The sequence below is a fragment of the Prionailurus bengalensis genome, chromosome C2 (assembly GCF_016509475.1).
Source record: "Prionailurus bengalensis isolate Pbe53 chromosome C2, Fcat_Pben_1.1_paternal_pri, whole genome shotgun sequence".
NCBI lineage: Eukaryota > Metazoa > Chordata > Mammalia > Carnivora > Felidae > Prionailurus > Prionailurus bengalensis.
In genome coordinates, this window is record NC_057350.1 from 133,741,974 (window position 1) to 133,756,519 (window position 14,546).

General features: G+C 48.9%; 1 protein-coding gene across 3 annotated transcripts in view; it reads right to left on the minus strand.

The window, feature by feature from the left end:
- COLQ (collagen like tail subunit of asymmetric acetylcholinesterase) overlaps positions 1-14,546 on the minus strand; it is a 76,800-nt gene that overhangs the window by 19,287 nt on the left and 42,967 nt on the right. For all 3 annotated transcript variants that reach the window (XM_043595447.1, XM_043595446.1, XM_043595448.1), the window contains exons 12-16: positions 10,635-10,740; positions 4,714-4,853; positions 3,711-3,830; positions 3,208-3,328; positions 1,498-1,600 (exon numbers count right to left, since the gene is read on the minus strand). In XM_043595447.1, the coding sequence (XP_043451382.1) occupies positions 1,498-1,600; positions 3,208-3,328; positions 3,711-3,830; positions 4,714-4,853; positions 10,635-10,740 (590 nt within the window). The remainder of the gene's footprint in view (positions 1-1,497; positions 1,601-3,207; positions 3,329-3,710; positions 3,831-4,713; positions 4,854-10,634; positions 10,741-14,546) is intronic.

Consider the following 14,546-nt stretch of genomic DNA (forward strand, 5'->3'; position numbering starts at 1 on the left):
AGGTCTTAAAATAAGGTTAGTAGGAATGAATAATTGGATTTTTAATCTTAATTAATTTGAAGTTAAATAGCAATGTGTGGCCGGGGGCCACCAGATTGGACAGCACAGCCTATACCTCTGTAAGCCCAAGTGCTAATGTATGATGGTTACACATTATACCCATATTCACAAGCATCCCTTGAGGCCTCTAGAGATTACATGAGTAACCACAGTGAACCAGTGGGTAAGCCCCAGGCTCTATGCAGTCCTGTGTTCCATGTCCAGTTATCTACACTGACTTGTCTCCATGAAGCCATCAACCAGCTCAGACCTGCCACCTCTCTGGCAAGTGCCAGAGGATAGGGCACTTCAGGGATAGGGCAGTACATACAGACACAGAGATACAGTCGGGTCCTGGCCAAGCCTAAAGTGCTTGGAGTTTTGGAACTACAGATCTGTAGTTCTCCCAGCCTGGTTCGAGACGCTGGTGTGTGTTTGGGGGTGGGCATTGAGGAGAATGCCTTCCATTGAGGAATGCCTTCCATTCCTTGGACAGAGGACAGAGGGGTGGACAGAGTCAGTGGACAGAGGGGTGACAGAAAGACAGGACTGGTGTCTATTTCCCAGCCCTGCTGAGGGCCTGGGTCCAAGCTTACCAGAGGAATAGGGCTGAAAGCAAAGGCTGAAGAGACTGGACTCCTGAGGGACCTAGGAGGTATGAAGGGCCAGCGATCCATTGTGGAACCAACAGAGAAGCAGGAACTAGGGAGGAAAGCCTTCTCATTTTCCCTACAACACTATACAACTCCGCATCTGTGAGGATTAGGGGGAATGTAGTATGGTTTTGCATCTCATAGGCCCAGTGTCCTTTAGCTGGCTTGGGAGATGTCAACCGTGGAGGTCAATGTGAACACCCACTGGAGAGTCCCAGATAGAAGTAGAGGGGTCCCTGAAGGGGGTACTAACTTCCCGGGGTTTTCTTGGAACAGTCATGAGCCAGCAAAATTAGATGTTAATGCTGGTGTGATCTCATCTGCACCTATAGTCCTGCCCTGGGGGTCGGAGTTGTTGCAGAGAATTCAGGTTATACAGATGCTTAGATTCTTGGAAATGCCCTGGTACCTCCATCTTCCACTGGGCTTCCTCCAGACCCACTTTCCAGAAGACTCATGTGGTCATGGTAGCCACTGGGATTGGGAGCTGTTCACCCAGGGGCAACAGCTGAACGTAGAGATTGCTGATTGCCAGGGGTCCGGGATGGAGCTGGTGACTCTCTGTCTCAGCTCGGCCTCAGAGGCACTCAGGCACCCTAAGAGGGCACGTGGTCATTATGTGTGTGTTGCCTGTCTCCCTTAGGTGAGCAGGGACCATGTGTTGTGCTATTTGTCACCATACCTCAGTGTCTAGAAAGTACCAGGAACATAAGCAGCATTAAAAAAAGTATTTGTGAAGGAAAGAGGAGGAAGCAGGCAGAGAGGGAGGCAGGGGTGTCATAACAGCACGCGAGGTGATTCCTACCCAGGGAGATAGGTCTCGCAGGTCAGGTGGCCAAAGTCAGAGCCGTCGCAGTCCTCCACTCCCTTGTGCTGGTGACCATCTCCACAGTAGGCCCGGTGACAGCCTGAGGGACACAGGGGAGTGTAGCCCTGAGAGGGTGCTGGGGTGGGGCAGGCCTACCTTCGCCTGTAAGGACTGTGTGGCCTAAAGGATCCACCCAGAGCATGCACCCTCTTAAGTGGACTCCCATAGAGCTTCAGATGCATCCGGGGACTGCCCCCTCAGCACCCCCAAATCCCACACCAGAGAATAAGGAGACCCAAGCTCCAGCCCACTCCAGCTACTTGTTAGCCAACAGAATAAGAGCAGGCCCCTTGGCCTCCCTGAGCCTCAATATCTCTATCTCAAACCTGGGGCGTGGACACCACCTCCCCTTCACAGGACACACCGTGGGTTCCCATGGAGTGAGAGTCAGGAGACTGCGCACTGGGCACAAGTGATGGCCACGGCGGCTCTCGTCTACAGAGAACTTCCACGACCCTCTTTTTATGGGGTTCCTTCCTGCTGTGTGATCTCCTATTTGACTCTGTCTGCACCAGGGGCAGAAGGGACTCCAGGCAAAGCGGGCATGCCGGGGATCACCATCCCGGGAACTGTCCAGGCAAGTACAGCTACAGAGAGAGAGATCCAGCCACTTCTCGGTCCCTGTGCCCATCGCTGCTCATTTACACATCTCCGGCCCTCAGCCAGGCCGGCTCCTCACAGCAAGGACTTAAAAATCATTCAGTCAGGGGCGCCTGGGTGGCGCAGTCGGTTAAGCGTCCGACTTAAGCCAGGTCACGATCTCGCGGTCCGTGAGTTCGAGCCCCGCGTCAGGCTCTGGGCTGATGGCTCAGAGCCTGGAGCCTGTTTCTGATTCTGTGTCTCCCTCTCTATCTGCCCCTCCCCCGTTCATGCTCTGTCTCTCTCTCTGTCCCAAAAATAAATAAACGTTGAAAAAAAAATAAAAAAAATTAAAAAAAAAAAATCATTCAGTGAAGGGACGTTGAATCCTTACTACACCCAGACGACCTGGCACACATCAGCTCGCAGCGTCTCTAAAGAGCTGAGCTGTCAGTACCGACACAGCCAATTTTCAGTGGAGGAAAGGGAGACTTGAGCTGTGAACTGCCCTCCATTCCCCACTCACTGAGAGCCTCCTCTAGGAACATTCGAACTCTACTCCGTCAGGCTCCAAATCCCCACCTCCTGTTTTTGTCACGTGATTAAAAAAAGAAGAAGGAAAGCAAACCCTCCAGTGCGGTGCTGCCTGCCTGTCCCCGTAGCATCCCATCAGCCTGAAGTCTGCTTCCCCTAAGAAGGGCTTTGTCACCAGGGCTCCATCTGGTAAAAGTCCTGATGCAAATTCTTGGCTTCTCCCTTTCATCTTTCACTCTGTATCACCTTTATCTTTTGATAAAGAACGTGAACTGGAACGTGGGTTTTGCCAAGAAGTAGGATTCAGGGAAATGGAGGGACTGGTGGCTTCTCTAGGGGCAAGACCCTTGACACTAACCCACCATGATATGCGTGGGCAGTAAAAAGTCAGCATTTGGCCTGAATGGGAGGGCCGTCCCCACAGCAGCCCAGGGGTACTCCCTCTGGCTTGGAGATCACCCCAACCCACCAGAGCTGGCATCCAGGGGCTTGCCCTCCCTCATCCAGGCCCTCCCCGAGGCAGGCACCACTCACTGATGCAGCTGTCACCCACGTCATCATTTCCGTCATCACACTCCTCCCCGGGCTGCAGGACTCCATCCCCGCAGGAGCCACGGTGGTCCACAGTATAGTCCACAGGGTGGAAAGGGGTCACCTGGCCAAAGAAACACAGGACAGTTACTAGGGATGGCATGACAGGTTGTTGGCACTGGGGTGGAGACCCCGGGTCTGGGCGGGGGGGTTCCTCCCGGATGGGAAAGGCACCCCTCTCCTATGGCCCAGAGCTCTGTACTTGGCGGGAAGGCTGGGCCAGATCAGGACAGCATCCTGGCCGTGTGGGGATGGGAGACCGTCTGGAACCCTGCCTCCGAGAGGAGGTCCTATGTGGTGGGCGGGGGCACGGAGAACTGCTCAGAGGCAGAGAAGAGGAGCGTGCCCAGCCCTTCCACGGAAACAGACTGCAGAAAGCTCTGCGCTAGGCCCAACCGGTGGCCCTTCTTTCCTCGGGTATGTCCTGAGTGTCTGCCTCAGGGTACCTGGATGGGGAGCCAGCCAAGGCTGTCCTTGAAGTACAGAGATCTCTGATCTTTGCGGAAGGCAATGGCGTTTTGGGTGTTCAGCCTCTCGAGCTCCTCCTGGTTGTTGACCACAAAAATCTGCCAGAGAACACACTGGTGAGGATTCCAGAAAACACTTCTATAGGGGTCAGGGGAAAAGAGGACACAGAATCTCCATCCTTGGGCTGGTTAACAGTGGGAGGGGGAGTCTGCATATCACACGCCGGGGATCCTCCTGAAGTCGGGAGGGATGTCCTGATTCCCCCATCTTCTCAACCCAGTTCCTAAGGTCTGGGTTTGCAATAAGAATGTCCACAATTTAAAATTTTTCTAACATTTAAAATGTTCCCGAGACTTAAATAAAAACATGATGTCATCTAATCAAGTAATTCAACATCTGGAAAGGAGTCTTAACAAAACTGTTATACTCAAAGGTGTTCATTACGGTTTTATTTACATTAGTGAAAAGCCTGGGAGAACTGTACAAGTACCCAACAACAGGGCCCTGGTTAAATAAATCACAGCACAGCCGCATGATGGATGGATGATTATGCAGCCATTCAAGTGATGAATTAATGTCCAGGGTTACCTCTAAATAATCCAAGGGAGGGTGGGCAGTAGTGAGTGGGTATAAAGAGGAAACAGGATTAACCAGGAGTTGATACATGTTGAATTTGGGTGAAGGGTACATAGAGGTTTATTACACTATTTGTTCTGCTTTTGCATTTACTTAAAATTTTCTATAATTTTTTGTCCTTAAAAAAAAGACAAAGAAAAAAAAAACCCTCAAGTTGGACCCACAACCAAATGGACAACTTGGTTTCCTAGATTTTTATTTTTCCCTTATTTTCCAATTTCCTATAATGAGTGCGTACCAGGTATAATGAGGAAATCAGTTTATTAAAAGGCTTTTACAAGCTCTTGGAGGATCAGGTGAGAGGTCCCAATGGATAACCACCAGATTTTCTCCCAGGAGCCTTACCACAGGAACATGAGGGGAGCTGGACCCATACATGGATTCCCTGTAGGAGGGGTTATTCACATTCGTAGGGGTTCCACAAAGACAACTTCCTGGAGGCCCGGGAAATCCTCTGTCCCCTTTGGGTCCCATCACAAGTTGTCCTAGGAAGCAACAGAATGCTGTGTTACTAGAGCAAAGGAAGTGAAAACCAAACAGCCCCGGGGAGATGTGAGCAACCTTTACAACAGAAAGAAGGTCAAAGTCCACAGCATCTTAGGGTAGGCCCTGGGGAGAGGTCTAAAGAGACTCTTTTGATCCAAGATATGGAGGAAGTGATGTTCTCTGTGGGTCCCTTAACCATACCGGGTGTTGGGGTACCTTCCCCAATTCTCTCCGTTCCCTTTCTCTATACTTTGGAAACCAGACAGACATTCTACTTCCCAGATGACCTTGCATGCAAGGTCTGTGATGGGAGAAGGGTAAGCATCTGAGAAAGTCTATCCTGATAAGGAAAAAACAGAGCTGGTGAGAGACCTAGCTTCCTCCTTCTTCCTGTCTAGAAGACAGACACCATGCCTGGTGCAGCAGCAGCCACACTGCAACCCTGAGGTAATAGGTATGAGAAGAGAAGCCAACATACAGGAAAGACCAGGGGCTCACGGGGCATGGGACCCTGATGGTGACACTTAGAAGCTGAACCAAAGTCAGCCATTGTTGACCTCTCTGGACCTCCTCGTAGGAGAAAAACAATCTCCTTTTTGTTTAGACTATTATTAACAGGGATCTAAGGAACACAATGCTGACAACTTCTATTATTTTTTTATTCGTTTTATTTTGTTCTTATTTGTGAGATCTTTACGAAGGAATTTCTAAAGGTGGGTTTCTTTCATTCCTTCTGGAAGAAAATGGAATGCCTGAAAATGCCCCACCTACTTATTCTCCCCTGGTACTGAGAAGAGTGTCGTGAACATATATGATTAGGAAATGTATTCCCTGCAATGTGGGTGATCTGCTTGGGCAGTAGTCTTCACCTAGACTTTCAAAGGTCCTAATGTCCAGGCCACACTCCAGACCAATTCCATTAAGAATGCAGAGAACAGAACCCAGGCATCCATACTTTTAAAAGCTCTCAAGATGATTCCAGTGTATACTAAGTTCACGAACGGTGGTCTAAGGAAACGGTCTTTGCACAAGCCATTTCCCTACCAGATTATTCTTCCTTCACCCTCCATCCCTCCTTCCTCAGGTGCCTTCCAGCTAGCTCCTGATCTGGATTCAAATATCACTTCTGCAGGGAAGCCTTCTGAATCTTCGCACTCTGGCACGTTCACTTGGATAATGTCATAGTTCCCGATGTCTTTTCTTCACAGCACTTATCTCTGTTTGCGAGTTTGTGTCTTGTGAGATTATCCGATCAAGGTCAATCCCCCCCAGTGGAATATAAGCTCCACAAGGGCAAGGTTGATACCCGTTTTCATTCACAAGGGTGGGATACACAGTAGGGACATGATACATGCTTGATGATGGAATGGATGAATGTAGACTCACTGGAAAGAAAAGGTCTTCAGAAAAGGCTTAAAAACCCCGGTTGGCAGAAAAGAACGAGAGCAAGAGCCATCCAACAGGGAGAGAGGAAAGAGGAAACATAGAGACTGACAAAGGAAGGAAGGAAGTATGCCTCCTCCTGGAAAAGTAAGGGGAAGTCTGGAGGCCAATCACTGGTTTCAGGTTGTATAACTTCCCAAGGCAGCCAGCAACTAGGGATACACCTGGCAGATTCCAGAAGGGCAGAAAGTAAAATGACTCCAGGGGAAAGGTCTGGTCAGGAACCCAAAGAAGCAGCTTTAGCTAGAGGAAGAAACCCCAATGGGAATACCCTCCCCACAACCTTGAGCCTTCCTGAGCTGGTGGACAGATATGTCCAAGATCAGAAGAATGCCAGTTCGAGGGCTGGGGCGGGCGTTGCCAACATTTCATACCAGGTTGTGGTGGTTGCTCGAACAAGAAATAAGAATACAACGCTGTAGGAGGAGCTCCAGTCCCGTGTTCTGATGTTTTCAGCACAGCCCAGAAAGACACAGACTCCACCAGGCCAGGAATACTCTGGGTAATTATCACCCCCGGGGAAACTGAAGTGGGAATGTTCTGTAACCAAGGATGCGCGAGTGGCATCGGAGAAGGCTCTGTGACCCCAACAACTCCTCCAGAACCGTGGCCTCAGAGAGGGTCAGGCGTTGGTCCCACTGTCCGGCCAATAAGTGGTGAGGCTGAGATTTGAATTCATGTATGACTTCACACTATGCCATCAAAAGACAAAGTCCAAGAATATTGATGCTTGCAGGAAGCTGGAAATTCCCAGGTACCACAGTGATTCACTTATACCCGGTCTGGGTGCAGGAAGGACTCACTCAGATTTGTAATTTGGTTACTTCAAACCACATCCTAGAGGCATTTTGCCTTGATTCCCTCGGCCACCTCCTAGCACCTCTTTCTCTGTAACTTGGGTGATAAAAAGCTCCCCCTCCACCTCCCCCCAGCACTGTCCTGCCCCACAGCTCTGGGCACCAGAACCAGAGGTGGCCTCCAGAGAGGGTGACAGGATGTGGCAGGGAGTCCGCTTCCTGCCACCACTGCAGTTTCCCTGCCGCTTCCTCTCAGCTGTCAGAGGGCATCTGTTACCCCTGTCTGTTTCCTGCCAGGATCCACTGAAGGGCACAGCAACTCGAACTGCCCCACCTCGGCCTCTCAGAGCTGGTCCAGCGGGCCTGCCTGATCCATCGTCCCGTGGAGCCAGAAGACCTGGCTCTCCATCTGTGCCCAGACTGCCTCCCATCGCTGCTGGCTGTGCAGCGGGAGCAGGCCTGACATGGGAATCTTCGAGGAGGCAGAGGGACCACAGAATAGTCTCCACATCACCCCCAGCTCTTACTCTGCCTCAGCAGAGGCTGCATGGCTAAGTGGGAAGGGTCTGTAGACCAGGAGCCACAGACTGATTCTGGGCCGGGCAAGGCCACCACCGGTCAGCTCTGTGCCTCCAGGAAGTCCCTTTTCTCTGAGGTTCAAAGTTCTTTTCTATAAAGGGAGGGCTGGATAAGACCAGGGTTGTTTGACTTGTGGTTCACAGAGCCCAAAGACATTCTAAGATGGATCTGGGGCAGGGGTTCTGGAACTCTGGGAAGCAGTGTGCAGAATCTTGGGCGCAGATACGACATGTACTTGTCCTGAGTGGGTGTGGGACTTTTATCAGACTCCAGAGATAGTCTCAGGAATCACTTCTGGGGCCTGTTCCCATTCTTGACAATTATCCAACTGGCCCCAGGTCCAGGTTAAGTTATCTTTTAAATTCCTCCCTCCTCTTCTTTCCCTACCCTGCACCCTGTCCCCCTCAAAAAAAAAGTTTCCAAAGAGCAGGATGATTGCCCCATTTTCTTTAGCCCCTTCACTCTGGGAGGCTCCCCAGAAAGGAAGTGACTCATAAGAAGGCACAGGAAGGGGACCTGAGTCAGAAATGGACTGCATCCTGCTTGCCTGCTATGCAATCACCCGGGGGGGACAGCCTGAGAACCAAAATGGCCCATGTCTGCGAGTGCTTGTGGTGCACAGCCCTGCCCCGCCCACCTGCCAGGTGCCATGGGATGGTAAAGCTGACCGGCCATCGACACTGCCTCGAGGACTTGCTATCTAGAAGGAAGATGAAACACATCTGCAGAAAAGTTATCGGTGAAGGGCCATAGCAGAGAGGCAATATGTACTTGGGCCCAGGGAAAGGAGACCCATCCTGTTAGGGACCAAGGAAGGCCTTACTGAAGAGAGGGCTTTGACAGAAGAAGATGGTTTCATCGGGTGGACCAGAGGGCTGGCCTAATGACCTCTCTTTGCATCCACACCGCTCCCCAAGATCCTGGCTACTCTCCTCAGTTTTGTGAACTGCTTAAATACCTCAAGGGCCAAGAGAGTCCTCCCCAAAGAAAACTCAGGCCTCGCGCCATGCTCTCGGTCCCTGGGGCCGGCAGCTCATGATCCTGGACCTTGAGGGGAACATTACTCATGCCGGAAGCGAGGAAGAGGACTTCAACTGACCCTTGAACAACACGGGTTTAAACCGCATGGGTCCTCTTAGATGCAGATTTTTTACAGCACAGTACTATAAATGCATTTTCTCTTGTTTGTGATTTTCTTAATAACATTTCTTTTCCCTAGCTTCCTTTCTTGTAAGCTTACTGTATATGACACATATAACACACAAAGTATATGTTAGTCCACTGCTATCAGGAAGGCTTCCAGTCAACAGCAGGCTATTAGTAGTTAAGTTTGGGGGGATTCAGGAGCTTATATGTGGATTTTCAACTGTGCTGGGGTTGGCGCCCCTAACCTCCACATTTTTCGAGGGCCAAGTGTAGTTGGAAGGACCCCCATAGGGATTGTCAAGTCAATTCCCAGAAACAGACTGTGGGGCATGGTCACATGGCCCAGGATGCATCTCCAATCTAGTTCCCTTAACAGCACAGAAATAGGTGCGGCAAGATAACTTATTGTCGTACTAACTGACATTTGTTTTCTCACTTTTTCCTCTCCCAATTTCAAGGAGGTAGCAAGATTTTGTGCTTTCTTGCCCTTGCCAAAAACAGGTACTGTGTGAAGACTTTTGCCTTTCTGCCCTCTGTTCTCAGGAGAAAAAAGCTCCTGAGACGGGTGGCGGTGCATGAGGAATATGAGAAGCCAGGCGCTGGAGGTCAGAAGAGGGGAGATGACTCCAGACATGGAGACAGAGGGACCCCCTGTGTTTTGGAGATAAGGTAGGGAAGGTCTCAGAAGGAATAGCTATGGGACTTCTTGGGAAACTGAACCACAGGGACCAGGCTTGGCAATGTTCCGATACCCGAGCATGACATGAAGATGGCAGTCACCGGGCACCCTTGGACCACGTGGCCTGGGATAGCGGGCATCTCAGAGGTGAACAGGGCAGATCAAAGGCTGGAGGGAACTCCCCTGATGTTTTTCTGCCATAATCCCCAGGATCTTTGCCCAAATCTTTTTAGGTAGTTAGAGGAGTGGAGAGAACCTCTTAATACCTGAGATGGAATTTTCCTGGCATCCCGGAAGGTTAGAATCTCAGAACCAGCTTTAATTTGGTTGAAAGGAGCTAACAAATTATGACATTTCTAGACCATCGCATTACATGGTTGTGAATATATTCCCATAGACCCAGGGAGGAAAAGTACAATGTAGAATTTTAAAATGCCTTCATTTTAAGTTAAGAATAAAATTGTAATACCAATTGTTTTGTTTCCGTGTGTATAACTGAGAGCCAAGAACCCTACATAGTAAAGAGTCTTCTCAGACCTAGAGATGCTGTGTTTATGCAGGAAATGTGCTCTGAAAGGCCATATTTGGAGCTGACGAGGGAACAAACTAACGGGTTTAGCGCATCAAATTAAACAAGGTAAACAAGCAGTGTATCTATGCCCTCTTCGATGGCAGACTTTGATTTCTTTTCAGGGTTTCTTTGTATATTCAGCGTAAACCAACAAGGACGCTTTCACGACACCACATAAGATAGAAAAATCGGTCACATCATCTTTACTTCTAGGATTAAGTAAATTGCTTGGAGCCATGAACGGCTTTTCTAGAAAAAGGTGTTAGTTGATGAAAAATGCGCCTGTTATTTTTCACTTGAAGTATAAATGACATCACCAATGTAATTATGTTTTTTTTTTTTTTCCTCTATTTGTTCTCCAAAATGCTACAACAGAGTCAGGATATTGTTTATCTCTCTTGTGTAGAAGTTGAATGAGCCAAGCTATGGAGAAATTATAAATATATTAAAAGCATCTCTGGTAGTTTCTAACTCAAAACACAAGGCAGACCTCTGCTGTGCCCTCTGTGGGGAGGTTGGCCAGGAGGGCAACACTGTGGATCAAGTGAAGCAGTGTGGCTCTTACCTGCGGATGGGGGGCCCGGGGGGCCTGGGGGACCTGGACGGCCAGGTTGACCAGAAGGCCCAGGCTTGCCTGGTGGGCCCATTACTCCACTATCTCCCTTCTGCCCCTGACAGAGAGAAAGGCAGAGCCTGTTATGACAACATGACATGGAAAACTTCTTTCCCCATTTATGTCTAAATCAGGGACCGCCTTGCACTTTGGAGCAGGAGCCCAGAGCAGGATTCAGCCCCAGAAGCCCTGACCCCCAAACTCCTAAAAAGCTCAGGGCAGGGGCACCTGGCTGGCTCAGCTGGTAGAGCGTGTGACTTTTGATCTCAGAGTCGTGAGTTCAAGCCCCACAGTGGGCATGGAGTCTACTTAAAAAAAAAAAAAAAAAGCTCAGGGAAAGTGACATTTGAGATTGTGATGGTTACAAGTTTGTAGATATTACTTCTTGCTCTATTCTGGAAACATGGCACTGACTGCTGAAAGGAACCAATCCAACCCACTCCTCTCACGGGGCAGAGAAGGAAACAGAGGCTCAGGAAAGAGCAGAGATGTACATTAAGTCACCTAGCATTGAGGCAGCAGACTTGGGCCTAACCTCAGGGCTCTGCTTGCTCACCAAGACCATTTTTCTTTTACCACAAGACCTGTTTCCGTCGAATGAATTTCTGTTGCTCTCAGGATAAAGACCCAGATCCTTATTTCACCTACAAAGGCCTGTATGGCTGGCCTTTCTAGTCACGTTCCAGCCTTTTGGTGTTTTTGGTCTTCAAGGGCATCATGCCTTTTTTTTCCCCCCTCCTCTCTGCCCCAACTCGCTCTCCACTCCTCTGCCTGGTTAACCGCAGCCTTTAGCTCTCACGTAAAATGTCACTGCAGCACAGCCTTCCCTGGCCTTGCCAGACTAAGTCAGTTCTCCCGGTCACAGGCTCTCAGAACTGGGCCTCTTTCCTTCCAGGCTTTTATCCAGGTCAGAAATGCACCAATATTTGTGTGGTCCTTTCATCAATGTCTCTCCATGAGACATAAGCTCCCTCTGGGCCCGAATTTGTCTTGCTCACCTCTCTTCCCCAGATTAAATGAGGGAGGAGGAAGATACTGAAAACACAAAGGGGAAGCAGTTCTGGTGAGCTGGAAGTCAAGAGACCTGGATTTTCACGTTGGCCATGAGACCCTGGGTAACTCACGTCATTGCTTTGTGCCTGTTTTCTCATCTATAAAATGGGGCCAGTAAGCACACACCTTCGCAGGTTTGTTGTGAGGCTAACAAAGATCTCAGAGGTGAAAAACCGCTTTGCACAGAACCAAGGGCTAAGGAAGCCAAGCTGACGATCACAGCAGCTAGTTTGCTTTCATCTTTTTCACATGGTTAGAAAAGGCCTAATTCCTTAAAGAGAGCCACACCTGTAGCTGTAGCCATTCCACATAGGATGTTCTCTTTGCTGCCTCTTCTGAGAGGGTCAAGAGCGAAGATTCCCTCCTTAGGGCTGCTCTTAGGAATGACCCTAGAAACCAAGATCTGTAGATTCTTCCCCTCCACAATTTGCTTACTGTGTGTTCGTACGCTGGTGCTAAACTGGACAGTGATTGATGCACGACATCTTTGACCTGGATCCCCTTTGTACACTTGTGCCTTGGCAAGCTTGCCCATGTAATGAAACATAATCTTCCCCAAGTCTGGGAAGCAGGCAGGCAGGGCACTCCTTTTCAATCACAACAGTGACATGTGGCCTGCTGCCTTGTCAACATGGCTCTGGGGAACCTCTTGACAATGTCCAAGGACTTCTTAAATTCTTTTGTTGTATTTATTCATTCATTCATTCATTCATTCATTCATTCATAGGAGTTCTTAAAGTCCTAATATGGGACCTATAAGGGCAGAGTTTATTTCCAATTCCATCCTGATGGAAGGAGTTCTTAATCCTTGGCCCAAGTTGAAGCTTGGTAACTAAGATGGGTCCCAGAATAGCAAAGGAGGTCACACCATCTTAATATAGCCACAGTTAAGGCTTGTTTTTCTAAAAGCCACATCATCTATGAGCACAGGAAATGCCACAGCTTGAAGGGGCTGGAAGGTACTCCTTGATTCTGACACCAGCAGTAATGGATTATTCTGCATATCTGTCATTTGTTCAGAACAAGCCATATCTCTATGAGCAGGACTCACTGAGCAGCGCTTTCCAGGAAAGGCATTGTTTATTCCTTTACTGCCATAAAATTTGGTGATCCCTCTCAAAGAAGCTGCTCTGTCTCCTTAACTGAAGATTTGTATCATAGAGTCAAGAGCCGTTTCCCTGAGCCTGGTTTAAAGCAAGCGCTGAATCATGAAGGTGAAGAGAGAAGGTGTGTGGGGAGAAGCAGGTCTCAACTGTCTAAGTTCCAGTGCTGGCTTGGAAGTTCACTTGGCTGGGGATCACTCTACTTCCCTGGCCCTTAGGTTCCTTGTGACTAGACAGAGATGAGGTGTTCTCTAAAATCCTTCTGGCTGTGAAATTCTAATCTCCTGAAGTCCCTTCTGGACCTCTGATTCCAGGAGTTGGATTGACTTACATTAACCTCCAGAAACTCTTAGCACCACTGGCCTGACAATACTTGGTGTATGAGACTCTATGCTAGGAAACTAATTCATGATTTAAAAAAAAAAAAAAAAAACAACAGGGGCGCCTGGGTGGCTCAGTTGGTTAAGCGTCCGACTTCTGGCTCAGGTCATGATCTCGCGGTTCGTGAGTTTGAGCCCCGCGTCGGGCTCTGTGCTGACAGGTCGGAGCCTGCTTCAGATTCTGTGCCCCTCCATCTCCCCGCCCCTCCCCTGCTCATGCTCTGTGTCTCTCTGTCTCTCAATAATAAATAAACGTTAGGGAGCCTGGGTGGCTCAGTTGGTTAAGCGTCCTACTTCGGCTCAGCTCATGATCTCGTGGTCCGTGAGCCTGAGCCCTGCGTCGGCCTCTGTGCCGACGGCTCAGAGCCTGGAGCCTGTTTCAGATTCTGTGTCTCCCTCTCTCTCTGACCCTCCCCTGTTCATGCTCTGTCTCTGTCTCAAAAGTAAATAAACGTTAAAATAATAAAAATAAATAAATGTTAAAAAAAAACAAACAAACCACAATGGCAGGCTCCCAAAGCTAACAACCCAAGTATCTGCTGTCTAGACAGGCAGTGAGGGTTCAGAGCACACTCAGCTTGTTTATAACATCTTGTAGGAAGGATGAGCTCATTTCTCTGAGCTCCCACACATGGCGCTGGTGTAGTTTGAAGAATGTCCCAACCGAATCATTCTCAACAGTGTCAAGAAATAGCCGTCTTGGCTCCAGCCTTCACCAGGAAAAGACAAATACCACCCCAGAAGGGCACTAGAAGCACAGAAGCCTTCTAGAACTTCAAGCATAAAGCCTTCTGCATGGGATGAGCAGTAGGGAAGAAAAAGATTTCCCCCTTTTTTTTCTCCTTTTTCTGAGCCTAGGTTTTAGGACATTGGTATCTGTGGCATCATTGTGAAGTCATGGACATGCCAGCCGTCGTAAAACCTCGAAAACTGAACTGGACTATTACGACTTCAAAAGTTATAATGGAATTTGTATTATCTGGGGTTGGAGCCTGTGTCATTCCTAAGTTCACTTGGAAAAGACCAGAATTGGCTTCACACTGTGACCATTGTTCTGAACGTTGGCTACATATTAGAATCATATAGAGAGCTTTAAAACAAAAAACAAAAAACCCCACAACAACCCATTCTAAAGCCCCATGCCAGGTCAATTACATCAGATGCTCTAAAAAATAAGGCCTAGGTGCTGGGGACAATAGGAGGCAAACTTGGAACTACAACCACTGCACCTGGGGTGGAGAAATCTGTATCGAATCAGCCCCCTAAGTGATTCTGATATAAGCTAAAGTTTGAGAACCATGGACCCAGCCTAAGAAAAGAATAGAAAC